This window comes from Bos javanicus, chromosome 23, assembly GCF_032452875.1.
Source record: "Bos javanicus breed banteng chromosome 23, ARS-OSU_banteng_1.0, whole genome shotgun sequence".
Lineage (NCBI taxonomy): Eukaryota > Metazoa > Chordata > Mammalia > Artiodactyla > Bovidae > Bos > Bos javanicus.
In genome coordinates this window covers 5,010,512-5,029,457 of record NC_083890.1, presented here as the reverse complement: position 1 = coordinate 5,029,457, position 18,946 = coordinate 5,010,512, and the positions used below count along the sequence as shown (strand labels likewise).

General features: G+C 37.3%; 1 protein-coding gene across 3 annotated transcripts in view; it reads right to left on the bottom strand.

Annotated features, from left to right (window-relative positions):
• HMGCLL1 (3-hydroxy-3-methylglutaryl-CoA lyase like 1) overlaps nucleotides 1–18,946 on the bottom strand; it is a 197,180-nt gene that overhangs the window by 48,419 nt on the left and 129,815 nt on the right. For all 3 annotated transcript variants that reach the window (XM_061397811.1, XM_061397810.1, XM_061397812.1), the window contains one exon: nucleotides 17,739–17,927. In XM_061397811.1, coding sequence (XP_061253795.1) covers nucleotides 17,739–17,927 — 189 coding nt within the window. The remainder of the gene's footprint in view (nucleotides 1–17,738; nucleotides 17,928–18,946) is intronic.

Here is an 18,946-nt window from a genome sequence, read left to right as displayed (position 1 = left end):
GATAATCAAGTCGGCACTTTTTGAAAAGCCATAGTGAGGCAGGATTTTTTACAAGAAGGTAATCAATGCTTTTATACCTATTTATCTAACTTTTTGCATCAAGATTGAAGGATAAAAACAACACACACAGTTGCCATGAGAAATTGCCTTACTAACGTCCTCTTCCAATTGTATATTTCAAGCCAAATGGCCAAGAGAGACTTTTCTTCTTCTGCCTCCATTCTATACCACAAAAAATTTCCTTAAGGAAAAAGTGGTTTCATTTTCACTTATAAATTTGGTATGTCTTCCCAGCTAGACCACGCATGGAATCACTCACCTGGAATTTCAGACAGGAACGTATTTCTTGTTCCCTGATTCTATAGTAAGATAGCATGGTTTTTACTAAAGGCGATAACCACATTGCATAACCCAGGAACATTTCTAAATCACAATTTTCTCTAAATTTACATGATTTCAGATACATGGAAGAGTCTTATTAGTCATCAAGGAGCTTAATGTCTATTTTTAAGCGAAAAGGCAATAATACAGTAGGATAAACTTCAGAAAGTTGCCTTTATCTATTTATTGACATTGTCTTAGCAATCAAAAGAATTCCCCCTGTTTTTAATGCTTTTTTAGTAGATTTGTTATGGATAACACTGTTGGTCTTCTTGCAGCTCATGTGGATCCTGATTCTTTTTGCTCTCAGGTCTGTTATCTATAAAGTCTTGTGTAATTTCAAGGGGAAATGTTCCAAAATGTCTACATAGAAAAATAAATAAGATTTTTCTTTCCTTACAGAATAGAAACAGTATTCTTTTAATTTGGGCCTTCAGTGAAAACAGTGGGTTTTGGTTACTGAAGCGAATGTTTCCTTTAAGAATGTTTACTGAACTGCAAATGTTTTACTAAGAAATGTGAGCTTTATTTAGTTATCTGTTGTTATTATGAGATCAAAGTAAAATAATCTAATTCTCAAAGCATCCTATTTAAACCTCAACGTTTTTTTACCTCAGGAAATTGATGTCATAAACATATTTTCCATATCCTGCAAGAAAACTTTTTTCCCAAAGAAATTGCTCAAGGTATTCACATATTTAATATGAATATATTTAAACATTTCAAACACAACTAAATATAAGAATCTACTGTGAAATTTGATGAGGTTTATTTATTAATTAATTAATGAATCTTGGTGAGGTTTATATTAATTTCTGGAAGGCAGTTATACCACTTTAGCTCACCACTATACCATTAATGTGAGAGTGATAATTTCTGAATGAAGGGAGGAAGAGAGATTGATAGAACACAGGAAGAAGCAATTCAAAATCAGGAAGAAAAACAGTAGAGAATATTACAATGATTCTCAACCAAGGAGGAAACCAAAATTCATAGGCCTTCTACATTAAAAAAAAACGAAAAAAAAACGCTAAATTTCATTTTTATACAAACCAAAATATGAACAAAAGGAAAAACTTGCCAATTTCTTGAATGGGGAGATGATATTCTTAAACCAATCCTCTCTAAATTAGTCTAGATATTTAATAAAATAGATATTTGGGGGATGAAATTTGGGCCAAATTCAGTTAAAATTCAATTACATAAAATAAATACATAAAATAATTTAACAGGGTTGATAATAAGACTCAGGGGCTTCCCTGGTGGCTCGGAGGGTAAAGCGTCTGCCTGCAATGCAGGAGACCCAGGTTCGATCCCTGGTTCGGGAAGATCCCCTGGAGAAGGAAATGGCAACCCGCGCCAGTATTCTTGCCTGGAGAGTCCTATGGACAGAGGAGGCTACAGTCCATGGGGTCGAAAAGAGTCAGACACGACAGATCGACTTCACTTTCACTTTCATAATAAGACTCATAAAAGGGTCATGCAATACTATTGATTTGTACATTAGATTTGTACATTTGTACATTCAAATACACTAGATTTGAAATCTAATATAAAGTCATATTAATTAAAAGTATGTTCTGTTCAGTTCAGTCCAGTCCAGTCACTCAGTCGTGTCCGACTCTTCTCGACCCCATGAATCGCAGCACGCCAGGCCTCCCTGTCCATCACCAACTCCTGGAGTTCACTCAGACTCACGTCCATCGAGTCAGTGATGCCATCCAGCCATCTCATCCTCTGTCGTCCCCTTCTCCTCCTGCCCCCAATCCATGGTACTTATACAAAATAAATGATCAAAGAGATAGGAAGAGGTAAAATAAATCGGATTGACTTTTACTACCTTTCAGATAAAGGACTTTGGGCAACTAATCTAGCTTTGGAAAGCCACAGTTCCCTCATGTAAAAAATTATAGGTATAAAAAATTAATTTATAAGATTGTTACAAGGACAAAATAAAATAATGCATGTAAAACATAGTTTAAAAGTTCAAAAAATATCAGCTAGTGTCACAGCATAGAAACTCTAGAGATCCACTCAAGAATATAGCAAGACAGTATGTGTCATAGCTGAATATTTTGTATCTCTGAGGAACTAGTAGGTTATGCAATAAAGGGACAGTAGTGTGTTTATATAAAATATAGATTCTCATCTTGCCCCATGAATGAAAATACAGTACAGTTGGGTGAAAGATTTGATTATAAGAAACGAAGTCAAAGAGAAGACAGTAATCAGGTTGCTGCTGCTGCTGCTAAGTCGCTTCAGTTGTGTCTGACTCTGTGCGACCCCATAGATGGCAGCCCACCAGGCTCTCCCGTCCCTGGGATTCTCCAGGCAAGAACACTGGAGTGGGTTGCCATTTCCTTCTCCAATGCATGAAAGTGAAAAGTGAAAGTGAAGTCGCTCAAGTTGTCTCCAACCCTCAGCGACCCCATGGACTGCAGCCCACCAGGCTCCTCCATCCATGGGATTTTCCAGGCAAGAGTACTGGAGTGGGGTGCTATCGCCTTCCCCAAGTAATCAAGTTATGTAAGTACTAAAGTTTTGAAGAACTCAAGCTCCTTCTCAGCAAAATTCTGCAGCCAGAAGCCATAAAGTGAAGACAGTATTATCACTGTTGGTCTTCATTTTCCTTTACCCAGCGTCTTACACTGAGGGCCACCTCCTTTTTTTGACAGACTTCTTCCTTAGGAGCCTCACACTCAAGACAGTCTTGGTTTCCTCCCATCTCATGAGTCACTATTCTGTCTCCTAAATATCCACTTTTCTCTGTTTCTTAGTCATTAAATATACAGTGCTCTTTCCTTCCTCTCTATCATCTCAAGAATCCCTTGGAATTGAATTCTATATATGGGCTTCCCTCAGCTCAGCCAGTAAAGAATCCACCTGCAATGCAGGAGACCCAGGCTCGATCCCTGTTTCGGGAATATCCCCTGGAGAAGGAAATGCAACCCACTCCAGTACTCTTGCCTGGAGAATCCCATGGACAGAGGAGCCTGGCAGGCTACTGTCCATGGGGTCGCAAGAGTCAGACATGACTTAGAAACTAAACCACCACCAAAATTCTGCTACCTTAGTGACTAAATAACAACAAATACTGCTACTTCTAAATCCCTATCTTTAGCATAGACTTCTCTCCCCAAATCAATTCTTATATATCCAACTGCCTACATGTAAGGCAGGGAGTTATAGGAATCATGAAGTGCAGATTTATGTAGTTCAACATGCTATCAATCATTCTTTCATTTTCTGTATATACATGCACACACGCACGCACACACACATACACGAAAGAGGCAGACCTCAGAGATCCTGCAGGTTCCAGACCACCACAAAAAGTAAACATTGCAATGAAACAAGTCACACAAGTGTTTTGGTTTCCTAATACACATAAAAACAATATTTACACTGTACTGTTGCTATTACAAACGCAATAGCACTATGTCTAAAAAAAGATCATGTATATACCTTCATTAAAATATAAAACTGTTGAAAAAATGGCGCCAATGGACTTGCTCAACAAAGGATTATCACAAACCTTCAATTGAATAAAATAATAATAAATAAATAATAAAGCATACTGCAATAAAATACGATATACATGCATGCATGCTAAGTCGCTTCAGTTGAGTCCAACACTTTGTGGTCCTATGGACCACAGCCCGCCAGGCTCCTCTGTTCATGGGATTCTCTAGGCAAGAATACTGGAGTGGGTTGCCATGCTCTCCTCCAAGGGATCGTCCCAATACAGGGATCAAAATCACATTCCTGCATCTCCTCCATTGGCAGTCAGGTTCTTTGCCACGAGCACCACTTGGGAAGCCCATAAAATACACGTAGACATTATATATATGTACACACACACACACATATATATATATATTCATACATATATAAATGAAAATGACCTATTTTGACAGCTAATACTAATACTCCCTCTGAGGTAGGATTATAAGTAATTCATTTTCCTTTGTACTAATTTATATTTTCCAAATATTTGAAAATCAATACAATTTCCTAAATACTAAAAGCCAATAGGAGTGATGTCATCATAATGATACCATAGGTCATTCCTGACTTTGTCCCCCCTTTCAAAAACAGCTAACAACTATTCATGGACAAGACAGTTATGAGAATTCTAGAACACAAGGAAAAGGCTGAGCACCTTTGCACCACCCACACGAAAAGAGACCTCATCAATAGTAAGAAAAGTGGCTACATACTGACCACCTTGCCTGTCCCCCAGGCTGGAGCAGCATTATGCCAAGAGGTACCCCCTGAGCCTACGACACTTCCAGTGGGAAAGAGAGCCCAGGGAAACATCCAGTCTCCATTCAGTGCTGTGGATCACTTTGTAGGAACCTCTGTTCTGACCTTGCTCCACAGAGATTTCAGGAGAATCTTCAGAGATCCTTCACTGGGAATCTGACCTTGACAGAGAAAAGAGGGTGGGTGATGCTTGCAACAATAGCACTTGGGTCTTGGCAGCTCAAGTTCCTACCTGCAGAATCTAAGTAATAGTACCAGCCATCAATTTTGCTGAATTGTGGAACCAAGTTCCTGTTGCAATCTTACCAGGGAAAAGGACAGATGTAGGTCTTCCTGAGTCAGATCCTCAAGCAAGGAGTTTTGGTGGCTCTAAGGGTTCCAGTAGTCATGTACGGACGTGAGAGTTGGTCCATAAATAAGGCTGAGCACAAAAGAACAGATGCTTTTGAATTGTGCTGGAGAAGAGCCTTGAGAGTTCCTCAGACTGCAAGGAGATCAAACCAGTCAAACCGGTCAATATTCAGGAAATCAACCCTGAATATTCACTGAAAGGACTGATGCTGAAGCTGAAGTTCCAATTCTTTGGCTACCTGATGCAATGAGCCAACTCATTGGAAAAGTCCCAAAGCTGGGAAAGATTGAGGGCGGGAGGACAAGTGGGATGACAGAGGATGAGATGGTTAGATGGCATTATTGATTTAATGGATGAATTTGAGCAAACTTTGGGAGATGGTGGAGGACAGAAAAGCCTGGCATCCTACAGTCCACGGGGTCACAAAGAGTTGGACATGACTTAGTGACGGAACAACAACAACAAAAGGATCTGATTTGCCCATCCCCAGACAAGGTAGCTGAGTTACAGTCCAACAAGCTTCACAGTGTGACCCTAGGGCCCACCTGATGAGAAGGGCTTGTGAGAACACTTAGAAGTTGCTTAGCCTAGCAAGACTGGAGCTGAGAAGCAGGCAGGCAATGCAGATATTCCACAGAGCAGAGCTATTACTGGGTAGGGAGGTTTCCCTTACAATATCCAGGCAGGGAATTAATCCATAGCCTCATCCTTGCCACTTTTATTCAACATAGTACTGGAAGTCCTTGCCAAAGTAATCAGGTAAGGAAAAGAAAAGACATCAGAATTGGAAGGTAAGAAATAAAACCATCTCTATTTGCCAGTGATATGATTTTACATATTGAAAATCCTAAAGACTCCACTAAAAATCTGCTAAATGTAATTGTGTGTGCTCAGTCACTTCAGTCATGTCTGACACTATGCAACCTTATAGACTTTAGCCTGCCAGGCTCCTCTGTCCATGGGATTCTCCAGGCAAGAATACTGGAGTGGTTTGCCATACCCTTCTCCAGGAGATCTTCCCAATCCAGGGATCAAACTCACATCTCTTATGTCTCCTGCATTGGCAGATGTGTTCTCTATCACTAGCACCACGTGGGAAGCCCAGTTAAATGTAATTAATAAATTTATTAAAGTTGAAGGATACAAAATTAATGTGCAGAAAATCAGAAACATTTCTGTACACTAAAAACAAATTATCTGAAAAGTAAATAAAGAACATCATCCATTTTACAATAACATTCACCAAAAAATAATTAGGAATAAACTTAACAAGGAGGTGAAAGATCTTTACTCTGAAAACTACAAGACATTGATTCAAGAAATCTAAAGATTTCTTAGACACATAAATGGAAAGGTTTCCCATGTTCATAGATTGAAGAATTAATATTGTTAAAATAACAATACTACCAAAAGCTATCTATAAATTCAATGCAATTCCTATCAAGTTTCCCATGACATTTTTTATAGAAGTGGAAAAAAGTCCTAAAATTTACAAGGAAACAAAAAAGGAAATGCAATCCTTTGAAAGAAGAACAAAACAGAGGGTATCATATTTCCTGATTTTAAGTTATAGTATGAATGCCTAGTAAACAGTATAGAACTGACAAAAAAAGACTAATAGATCAATGGAACAGAATCAAGATTCAGGAATTTGCCCTGTGGCTCAGGAAACTTAAACAAGGGCTCTGGATCAACCTAGAGGGTTGGGTTAGGGGATGGAGATGGGAAGGAGTTTCAAAAGGGAGGGGATATATGTATACCTATGGCTGATTCATGTTGAGGTTTGACAGAAAACAGCAAAATTCTGTAAAGCATTTATCCTTCAATAAAAAATAAATTAATTTTCAAAAAAGTCCCCAAATAAACCAACTATATAAGTTCAACCAATATTTAACAAACAACCCAAGAAGACTCAGTGGTGAAAGGGCAATCTTTTGAATAAATGGCACTGGGACAATGGATATTCACAGGTAATCGAATTAAAGAAGGTCCCTGTCTTACATCACTCACAAAAACTAACTTGAAATGGATTAAAGATTTAAATATAAGATCTGAAAATATGAAATTTCCAGAAGAAAACATAGGAAAAAATGCTTCTTGACATTGACTTTTTTGAATATGACACCTAAATCCAAATAACAAAATTAAACACACACCCCAGTGTACACAGCAGCAATGCTTACATTAGCTAAGACATGGAAGCCACCCAAGTGTCCATCTACAGAAGCATGGATAAAGAAGATGTGGTACATATATACAATGGAATGTTACTCAGCCATAAAAAGAGTGAAACAATGCCATTTGCAATACCATAGATGTACGTAGAGATTACCATACTAAGTGAAGCAAATCAGAAAGAAAAATATTACATTATAACACTTACATGTGGAATCTAAAAAATGATGCAAATGAACTTATTTACAAAACAGAAACAGACTCATGGACATAGAAAAAACAAAGTAATGGTTACCAAAGGGGAAAGGACAGGGGAGGGATAAATGGGAGTTGGAGATTAGCACATACACATTAGTATACATAAAATAGATAAACAACAAGCACTTACTGTATAGAAAGGAAACTACTTGAAAAAGAATACACACACACACACACACATATATATATACAATATAGGTGTGAATACATATACATATATATGTATAACTGAAAAACTCATCGAACTCAATAGTAAAAATTCCAAATACTCCCATTTTAAAAATGGGCAAAAGATCTGAATAGACATTTATCCAAAGAAGATATGTGAATAGTAAATGGGGACAGTGACTGCAGCCATGAAATTAAAAAGATGCTTCCTCCTTGTAAGAAATATAATGACAAGCCTGCTGCTGCTGCTGAGTCACTTCAGTCGTGTCTGACTCTGTGCAACCCCATAGATGGCAGCCCACCAGGCTCCCCCATCCCTGGGATTCTCCAGGCAAGAACACTAGAGTGGGTTGCCATTTCCTTCTCCAATGCATGAAAGTGAAAAGTGAAAGTGAAGTCACTTAGTCGTGTCCGACTCTTAGCGACCCCATGGACTGCAGCCCACCAGGGTCCTCCGTTAATAGGATTTTCCAGGCAAGAGTACTGGAGTGGGGTGCCATTGCCTTCTCCAATGCATGAAAGTGAAAAGTGAAAGTGAAGTCACTCAGTCGTGTCCGACTCTTAGCGACCCCATGGACTGCAGCCCACCAGGGTCCTCCGTTAATAGGATTTTCCAGGCAAGAGTACTGGAGTGGGGTGCCATTGCCTTCTCCGATGACAAGCCTAGACAGCATATTAAAAAGCAGAGACATTACTTTGTCTACAGAGGTTTGTCTAGTCAAAGCCATGGTTTTTCCAGTAGTCACGTATGGATGTGAGAGTTGGACCATAAAGAAGACTGAGTGCCGAAGAAATGATGCTTTCAAACTGTGGTGTTGGAGAAGACTCTTCAGAGTCCCTTGGACATAAAGGATATCAAACCAATCAATCCTAAAGAAAATCTACCCTGAATATTCATTAGAAGGACTGATGCTGAAGCTGAAACTCCAATACTTTGGCCACCTGATGTGAAGAGCTGACTCACTGAGAAAGATTGAAGGCAGGAGAAGAAGGGGATGACAGAGGATGAGCTGTTTGGATGGTATCACCAACTCAACGGACATGAGTTTGAGCAAGCTCTGGACAGTGGCAAAGGACAGGGCAACCTGCTGCACTGCAGTCCATGAGGTCTAAGAGTCGGACACAAATGAATGACCGAGAAACTAAATGAAAACATGTTCAAAATCAATGGTCATTAGGGAAATAAAAATCACTTTGAGTTATCACCTTAAACATTTTAGAGTGATAATCAGCAAAAAAGAAGAGACAGCAAATGCTGGTGAGGATGTGGAGAAAAAGGAACCCTTGTGCACTACTGGTAGATTTATAAACTGGTACAGATACTACACAAAAAAGTATGGGGAATCCTCAAAAAGTTTAAAATAGGGCTACTGCGTGATCAGGGGGTTCTACATCTGAAAACGTCCAAAAGAAATAAAAATGTAAGTTGAAAAGATATTTGCACCTCCAAGTTCACTGCAGTATTATTATCAATAGTCAAAGCATGGAAACTAAGTGTCCACTGATGGATGAAAAAGTTTAAAAGTTGAGCTATATATATATATATATATAAATATACACAATGAAATATTATATAGTTATATATTTTACATGATACACTTCTGGATTATATACTATGCAATATAGAGATATTATATAATATTCAATATAGAAATACATTTATACTTATATAAATATATTATATATACTACATAATATATAAATATTGGAGCTAGTGGTTAAGAACCTGCCTACTAATTCAGGAGACAAAGAGACATGGGACATGGGTTCAATTCCTGGGTCAGGAAGATCCCCTGGAGGAGTGCATGGCAACCCACTCCAGTATCCTCGCCTGGAGAATTACATAGACAGAGGACACTGGCAGGCTATAGTCCACAAGGCCGCAAAGAGTCAGACAAGACTGAAGCAACTTAGCATGCAATATATAAATATTATATAAATTATATTATATGTATTCAATATATATAACATAGCATATATGCATACTATGCATTTATATATTATTAATATATTATTTGTATATTATATATGTTAAATATACTGGATATAATATATAAAATATAAAAATATAATAAAATTAAGTAAAATATTAAATTAATTAATTTATGAACTATATATAAGAATTATAATTAAGTACATATTCTGTCAGAGAAGGCAATGGCACCCCACTCCAGTACACTTGCCTGGAAAATCCCATGGGGTGGCAAAGAGTCAGACACGACTGAGTGACTTCACTTTCTCCAATATTTATTTAAATAATTTAAAGTATTTATTTATATATAAAATGACCTAATTATTTTATATATTAATATGTGATATAATATAAAATGTACAGTATAGTGTGTGTATATATATAATATACATATAATATTAGATATATTTATATTGGAATAAAAATTCACTCACAAATAAAACTATGAAACCCTGCCATTTGCAAAACATAGGCAGACCTTGATGGCATTACGCCAACTAAAGTGAGTCACATAGAGGCGTGTATGTTCTCACGGTGGAATCTAAAAACCAAAGAAACCAAAACAAACAAAAACCCCACCAAACAGAGAAAAACAGGTCAGAGTCAGTGTGGGGAGAAAAAAACTTGGAGGAAGGTAGTAAAAATGTAGCACCTTCCAGGCGTAAGGTAAATAATTACTAGGGCTGAAATGTAGATATGACTATAGTTACCACTGCTGTACGATATATCTGAAAGGTGCTAGAGTAAATCCTAAAAATTCTCATAACAAGCAATTTTTTTTTCCTTTTTTGCTTTTACTTTTTATATGCGATGATGGATGCTAACCAAGTGCATTGCTATAATCATCTCACAACATATTTAAGTAAAACTGTTATGCCGGATACCTTAAACTTATGCAGCAATGTATGTCAATGATATCTCAATAAAGGTGGAAAAAACAATTACTACAAAAATAGTTTTATTTAATTTGAAGTCTTTCAAAAGAAATATATAATCATATCCTAATTATTACAGTTCTTATAATTCTTGCTGATTTTTAAGTCAGGATAATTTACCAATGTAACCTAGGTGAAAATAGCAAATGTAAATTATGTAACAATAATCTGACTCATTTCCTAAGCAATTTGCCATGGTTCCCACATTTTTTGATATATGAAAAAATAATAAATAGGATGGTATTTTATCCTGCATTTTTATCTCTCATTCCTTTTTTTTTGTTTTGCTTTTCTCATTCCTAATAGCAGACAGACTATCACACAGAAGGTATTTGTAGGGAGAGAGCAAATTGGCCAAGGTGGTGTGTTCAGGCTCTCCTCTCATTTCATAAATAATGACTGTGTAACAGCTGGGATCATTTATAATCTAGCACTGCACATGCACGTCAGGAGGTACTGGCTTGGTCACGGGCTGTGTGCAGCACGCATGCATGTGAGCTCCACCTAGAAAGTGGTGGCGTATTACTGCTGTGTCACGGCTGTGTCCGTGCGGTCAGCCACGCGAGAAGAGAATACAGCACGTCTGCTGCTGGGATTGCTGCGGCAGCCACGAAAGAATATTGCTATGGCTGCTGTGCCGGCCAGCAGAGAGTAAACCTGTCTGCATTCCTATGGCTCCGCTCATCTTCCAGCCTCTGAGCTGGCACCTCGTCTACCCCGCGTTCAACGAACAGTGTGCACAGTGAGATACAGCGAGACAACTGGCGTCACGAACAGGATGATATGATTTATTAACATGATTAATAAGCGTGATTTATTAACAGCAGTTAATATGTTTTTGGTTAAATAAGCATTCTAAAATAATTCATAAAATAATTATAAACGGTCATTTTTGATGACATAATTTCTGTTTTATAGTCTGTTCTACATTGAAGAGATTTATAAATATGTGGGAAAGAAAACAACTTTGTAGCTTCCAGTCTGGGATTCCACATGTTCGACTTGGCCCTCTTCCCCTGTTGTCTTTCGGTCTTCAATCTAACGTTTATAGATACTATTAATGCTAATATTCTAAAATGATTATTTTAAAAATGAACCAGTGTGAGCTAATAGTGTATACCACTCCCAGAACTAGAATGTGTTATTCAAGCTTATAACTAGAATATATGGCAGTATATGAGAAAAATTTTCAAACAATAAAGGTAAAGAATTCTTGAATTTTGGTTATTATATGTATCAGTGGTTCTAATTGTCTGTGTGTGTGTGTGTGTGTATGTGTGTGTGCACACTTGTTTTGTTATTAGTGCTGAGCCTATAACTATTAATTGATTACATTACAATAAACCAAAAGACAGGCATGAGAATAATACTACTTTATGTTCAATACCAAATTGACGAATTTCAAACCAATATTTTTGAGAAAAAAATCGGTGTCAAGTTACATTAATGGGCAAGAGTGTATATACAAGTTTCCTTGTAAGTAGAAATTTTCATGAGAGAAAGATTAAGAAAAAAGAAACATTAAAGATATTTTTTAAAAAGCTTATTGTGTTTTTCTATGAACAACAGAGCAAAACAGCAAGATTTCCAAATTAAAGACAGTTGTTTGAAGAAAGATGTGACAAATACTTGGTTGAAAATAAGATATTAAAAACAAGATTAAAACAACTGGATGAGACATTTACGGAATGAATTAGAGAGATGCTCAAAAAGGTTCTGAAATTTTCATTTCTTACATCACAGCAAGAGTCACACCTGGCCCTAATCTCCACCAACAGTAATAAATTTTTACATTTGCTTACCTGACCAGCTTGGATTAACTGTCTTGGGAGAGACAGAGACTTTTAGGCCATCTACTCTTTCTTGGTGAGTTTCAGGCTTATAATCTAAATGCAACCCACTACATAAAGATTAAATGCGTTCATGTTTAGCATATTAGAACCAAATTCACGCATGCTATTTTTAAATATCGATTACCCGAATTCCAGTTTAAAATGCCTAGCTCAGAAGGAGTTTTTTCTAACTGCCCCCTTCAATATCTGGATATAGAATAGGAATATTATATACATATATATATACACACACACACATAGGTATATTCCATACCATCTCACCTGATGACCTATAGTCAAAATCAGAGAGATATCTATATTAATAAAAAGATGTTGGAGAGAAACAAAACAAAATCATTCATGTTTCCTTATTTTTCATCACTGATTCAAGCAATCCAGCCACTGGCAAAAAAAAAAAAATAATAATAATAGAAAGGAACTTTATTCATCTTTTCTTACTGACGTTATAGCTCAAAGCCCTGATTACACACACTCAAAAGTTGAACTGTACTAAACTTTTGCTGGACTCCTTGTTCTCTTTTATTTGCTTATTTTGTTCTTAAAAGTACTTTTTAATTGAGGTATAGTTGATTTATAAAGTTAGTTGACCGCTTTTATTTCTTTTTTCCACTTCTTTTTATAAAATATTTTTAACTGGATTCTAATTACTTTATTATTTATTCATTTTTTTAAGATAACCTACACCTCATTCCACCTGAAAATATTTTTCAACATAATACTATACTGGAGAAAGACAATTGTGTAGCAAAAAGCAAACAAATAAAAGACAAAAGAAATCCCCCCCCCAAAAAAAAACTATTTCCTACTCAAAATGCTTCTGGAGGTACTGAGTTAAACTAAAACATTTTTCTCCATAGCAGGATGGCTCAGAGATTTTATATCTGAATCGAGTATCTAAAATGGTGTCTAATAAAATGAATATTTGTTGAATAAATTAATGATGTATTTTGTAAAACCTCTGTAGGGGCATCCAGTTTGCAACTTTTTATTTTCTTTCTTGCTCACTGATTTCTACTTAGCTCTTTAATAGATGTTGAATAAATGAACAATACCTAAAGCATGTATTTACAAATGTATACATTTGTAAGGCAGTGCTTTGTTCTCTGGCTCTTTGAGTAATAAAGGTTATTATTATGGTTATTAATTATCGGCAGTAGGAATAGTTTTAATTGCAGTGACTGTAATAATATGAAGTATTCACCACATGCACTGTTATCAAGACCAGTGTTCTAGAAACTCTGCACCTCATCTCAGTTTTGCAAAGTCTGAGGATATATAAATCATTGCACACATTCTATAGGTACAGAACTGAGAAGGGAATTTGGAATCTAAAATATTTTCTTTGAGAACCTCAAGAATCAATTACATGAGGACATATTTGCTGTTTGGTAGCATTTAAATGCAGTTTAGTGAGAGTCAATATGAAGAAAAGAATGCTTTATTGTAAAAATTAGGTAAATGATTTGGTTTTTCTAAAAGAGAATAATCAACATATGGAAAACATCATGAAGAAAGGCACATTAGCTAAATGTATATTAAGTTTAAGAGAAAAAAAGGCAAATTGTATTTCTTTAGGGCAAAGCTAAATATTGCCTGTTCTACTATCTTTGCTACCAATTAATATGGTTCTGTTATTTGTGGTATTAGAACTCATTTGTTTTTACTCTGTTTTACCCAGTTATGAAGACTCAAATCATCTGAGTGGGGAAAAACAGAGACTGTGCAATTGTTTAGTCTTAAGTAGATTAAATAATTTGTTCACTGGTGTTTTACTTAGGTACTTGGGAATATGCAGAAGGGTGAGACTCACTTTTTACAGAAAAGTTAAGACAAGTATATTGGGCTACGTATGTTTCTTCCATTAGTGAAATGCAGTACGTTTTGTCGCCTCATTTTCTTGCTCTTTTGGGTTTGGGTGGTTATAAATATCCCGCACTCAAATCTATAGTCTCAATTATTTCTCTATATTAAAGAATATCTGATAATTATGAATTCTTGACTCCTCTACAAGCATGTACAGTCCTGTAAGTCTGTTTAAATAATAAAAAGTACAATAAAACCTGGGAAGCCAAGAAAGATCCCTCTATTACATGATTAGTATGTGCTTTCCAGGCCAAGGGGGGATGTTCCATTTATAACTCTCATTTGTTTCCGACCATCGTGGCCAAGTTTCCACTCACTGCACGTCTCCATGCCATCATCTTAACTTCCAGTTTGGAGCACTGTAAACTGTTTCTCAACCCTTAAATTAAAGCAAATGATATCCACTCCACATGTACCACCAATTTGACTAGAAGCCACTTCAAAGATTTCCATTTTAAAGAATGAAGTATGGCCAGTGCTTCCTGAAGCCAAAGTTTGCCTGCTTCATAATGAAGTGGAACTTTCTCTGATTTCCCTTCTATTTAAACACTGGCAGCTTTTTCTCCTAAGGCATATTTTTTCTCCTCCACTCAAGGTAACCCTAGTTATGGTTGTTGCTGCTGCTTTTACTGGGGAGGAGACAGGATACAGGAAACGGGGAGGGGTCCAGGCTGACTCTGTCTTACTCAGTGCTGCTGGGGGACCAGGACACGTGGGTTTGCAAAAGACTGTCCATGTCTAGATGAACACAGACCTCCCAAAATACTGACAGTGTCTCAGCTACACGCAGATTCAAAGATAAAGGAGCGTATATAGTTCACGCTGTCACTGGCTTACCAAACTGCATGCCACTGCTGGAAAGTGGACAGCAGCCGAGAGAAACTCTCCAGCTCGAGGGCTGAGCTCCCCCAGCAGGGCTCTGCTTTCTGACCATTTCCTCAAAAGTTCATTTGAACCGGCCACTCGGGCTGCACAGTGCTTCTTACAGAAGCCGCTCTGACCCTCTCCTCTGTCTGCTTACACACTGACTCCATGTCAAGTTCCGGGCTGAGGCCCCCGCCAGGCTCCAAGCGCACTTTCCTCGCCCCTCGCCTCCCACATATACTTGGAGCTTGTGCACACAGTAAGGGGACAAAACACACAATGCCCAGTGCTTGAGGACATGCCCCCTACTAATATGTACAAGAGCAAAGCAGAATATCCACCCTTCCCCTGACACACACACACATATCCATTCACACACAGACACACGCACACACATACACACACAAACACATACATACATAGACACCTACACACACAGACATAGACACACGCATATACACACACAAAGACACACACAGACGTACATACACACAGGTTCCAAACAGTTCAGCTTAAATTTAAGATATGTTCCTTCTGACAAGATTTATATTCTTCCTGACACCTATAGGTATTACTAATCCACAGCCACTCATCTGCTCGGGTCTTTCACATTCTGCAGGCAATGTGAATTTGAATCCTAAATCCACATCAGAGCCAACAAGCTAGGAAGTATAAAGGGAGCTTGTGTATTTCTCCCTTACTCAGAGCCAAGGCCTTGAGAATGACTATGCTTGCCGCCTTCTCCCTCTGTGAGCTGGGAGTTTTGCTGGTTCATCCTTTTTGACTGAGAATGTGGTATTTGGTGGGGGTCAGGTTCTGACCTTTGCTCCCCATATTGCTTGGGCCAAGCGTTCTTTCTACACCCGCACCCCTTATGGCTGTTATAGGATGGATGGGCAAATGCTCCAGAAATGGAGTTCTCATCTCTTTGTAAATGGAGACTTTGCAGCTCAACTAACTCAGCAAATATTATAGAGCTCAGCTTCCCCCTGAATAACATTATTAGAGCTCCTGGGACATCATCTTCCTCTCCAAGGCCTTTTGCCCGAGTGGTGTTTCATCTGCTTGAACATTCTTTCCACACACTGATGCCCCCACCCCCCACACTCCCCTGATTGAGGTTACTTTCTTTTCATTCTTTTTTTTTTTTTCTATTCTGCCAAAACCCCCAGCATGTAAGATCTCAGTTCGCAGACCAGAGATTGAGCCTGTACCCTTTGCAGTGGGACTATGGAGTCTTAGCCAGTGAACCACCAGGTAAGTCCCTCTTCTCATTCTTTGTATCTGATTTTAAACTCCTCAGATAGGCCTTCCTAACTGTCACAGTCACAATCGGCCAACAGCAATAGTTCACACAGGAGCATTTTTCAAGAGGCATAAACTTTAAATATTAGGTGTTTGGGTTTCCAGAATTTTCAATGTAGCCCTGGATTCCCTCAAACTAAGGTATCACTCATTATGCAATAAATATGGTACATGAACAAAATATAACTCAAAAAGGATATATCCATATACAAAATGAGAGAGACACACAGAAAAACATGCACACGCACACACACACATACACAGACCTCTCCAGGAACTTGCTGGTGAGGAACACTTAATAAGTTACAGTTGCAGCTGAACACAGAATCCTGAAGCAGTGCCTAGTTTTCTATTGTTTTAGAAACTGGAAAAGAGAAAGAAAATTGTCAAAATTCCCACGCCCCAAAGTCCATGGGATATCATTTTTTCTTCTAATTCAATACAGTGTTCCTTGCCTGCTTCCAGAGGATAAATAAGGATTTGTGCACATATGTTACAAAGTCCAAATAAGCCCTTGTGGGGCTTGATCTTCACAGGGTTTTTTTAACTTCTGCCAAACAACTGCGCACTGCAGGACAGTGACATTAAGCTTCAGGCATTGATTTCCAGCCTCACCAAAAAGCTTTCAGACACTCTTATCTTTAGTTGTCAAAATCTTAGGTTCAAAGAACGTCCAGTGAATCTATTTTTAGTCAAGTTTAAGAAATAACACTGATTCAATGATAAATATTTTAAAGTGCAATTTATGTGTTCTTTTCAATTAATACATTAAAAAGAACTGAGGTGCGATTAGAATTTAATAAGCAATTCTGGATCCTCCAACTTTCTAAATCTCTTGATTTTGATCAGAATATACTTGATAAAAACCAGGGGTTCTTTCAAAAGGATGCTTGCCAACAACAGGAAAACATCTTAAACGAAATAGTCTATATTTCAGCACCATATTTCCTCACCACAGAGCACCAAATTATCCAAAAGAGCATATGTTACATGATTACAACAGTATGTGCTACTGTCTCTGTGCTTTGAACCCCCCAAAACGCCATCATTTTTCAGGAAGGCCGAGAGCAAGTGAGAGCTGAAAGAAACAGACATAGCCCTGAGAATATTAATGCTTTTTAAAAGAACAAATTCAGGGATCTTACCAAATCAAATGAACTGTAATGAGACACCATTGCCCAAAACAGCATGTGCAAATTGACAAATATTTCCTGAGTGTGTGCTGTGTGTGGACTACTGTTTAAATGTTATATTCTTAGCAATTTATAAATATTATCTCACTAAAGTTCTTAATACATTTGTATGTCAAATAAGTATACACACCTTTACACACACACACAGAATACCTGAAGGGCCGTGAGGATATTTGCTAAGGCTTGTCCGTAGGTGTCATGACAGTGAACAGCAAGAGCCCTGGGTGGAATTTCTTTCATGACACTTTCCAACATCTTCTTCATGCTTCCTGGAGTTCCCACTCCAATTGTATCTCCCAGGGATATCTCGTAACAGCCCATGCCATACAGTCTTTTAGATACCTACCAGGAAAAGCAAGCAAATAAAACAATGGAAATCCATGGACTCAACTCCCATTGTTCCTTAGGAAACATAATCTAGAGATAAACATCACAACTAAGATCACACGCGTATTCATAGAAAACATATATTTTAGTTTTCTAGTCTTTTTCGTTGCTCGTGAATCTCAAACATTAGATAAAACTTTGAATGACATTTCTGTTGTTGCTCAGTCACTAAGTTGTGTCTGACTCTTTGCAACCCCAGGAACTGCACACACCAGGCTTCCTGTCCTTCACTGACTGTCTCCCAGAGTTTGCTCAAACTCATGTCCATTGATACTTGTTTCTAACATTCAAGTTTGCTTTAGAACCATATCTATCTGTGTAACTATGTTCAGTGATAAAATTATAAGTTACAATTTCAATAATGGGAGACTTATTTTCTCAGCCTTTTAATCTAACAAAAGTATCAGAAATTTAACATTCAAGTTTGCCTTAGAACCATATCTATCTGTGTAACTGTAAGTTCAATGATAAAATTATAAGTTACAATTTCAATAATGGGAGACTTATTTTCTCAGCCTTTTAATCTAACAAAAGTATCAGAAATTTACTTTGAAACTATTAATAGTATTCCTCAAGCCATTAAACTAGCAGTCAAGAGATATCAATCAAGTAACTTTGTAATTGATACAGACACTTAATATTTTTGTCTTAAAATTTCTAGCTCATAAACAGATGATATTGAGCCTAGTAAATTTCAAGTTCCCTTCAAGTCAAATAATAATATTACTTTCAAAGAGAAATATGAATTTGCTTTAAGGCAGCATGGTATGCTGACAAAGACACAGCTTGTGCAACCCCACAGGCCTAGATTTAAACCTCATCTATGCTCCTCATATGATGCTGGGCAGCAGATGAAGTTTTTGAAGCCCCAGTCTCTGTTCTGTAAAATATAAACAATAAAACATCTTTATACAGCACATTTTCTAAGCCTTACTACTTAACTTTTTGAAATAATAATAATAAGGTGAAGTTAG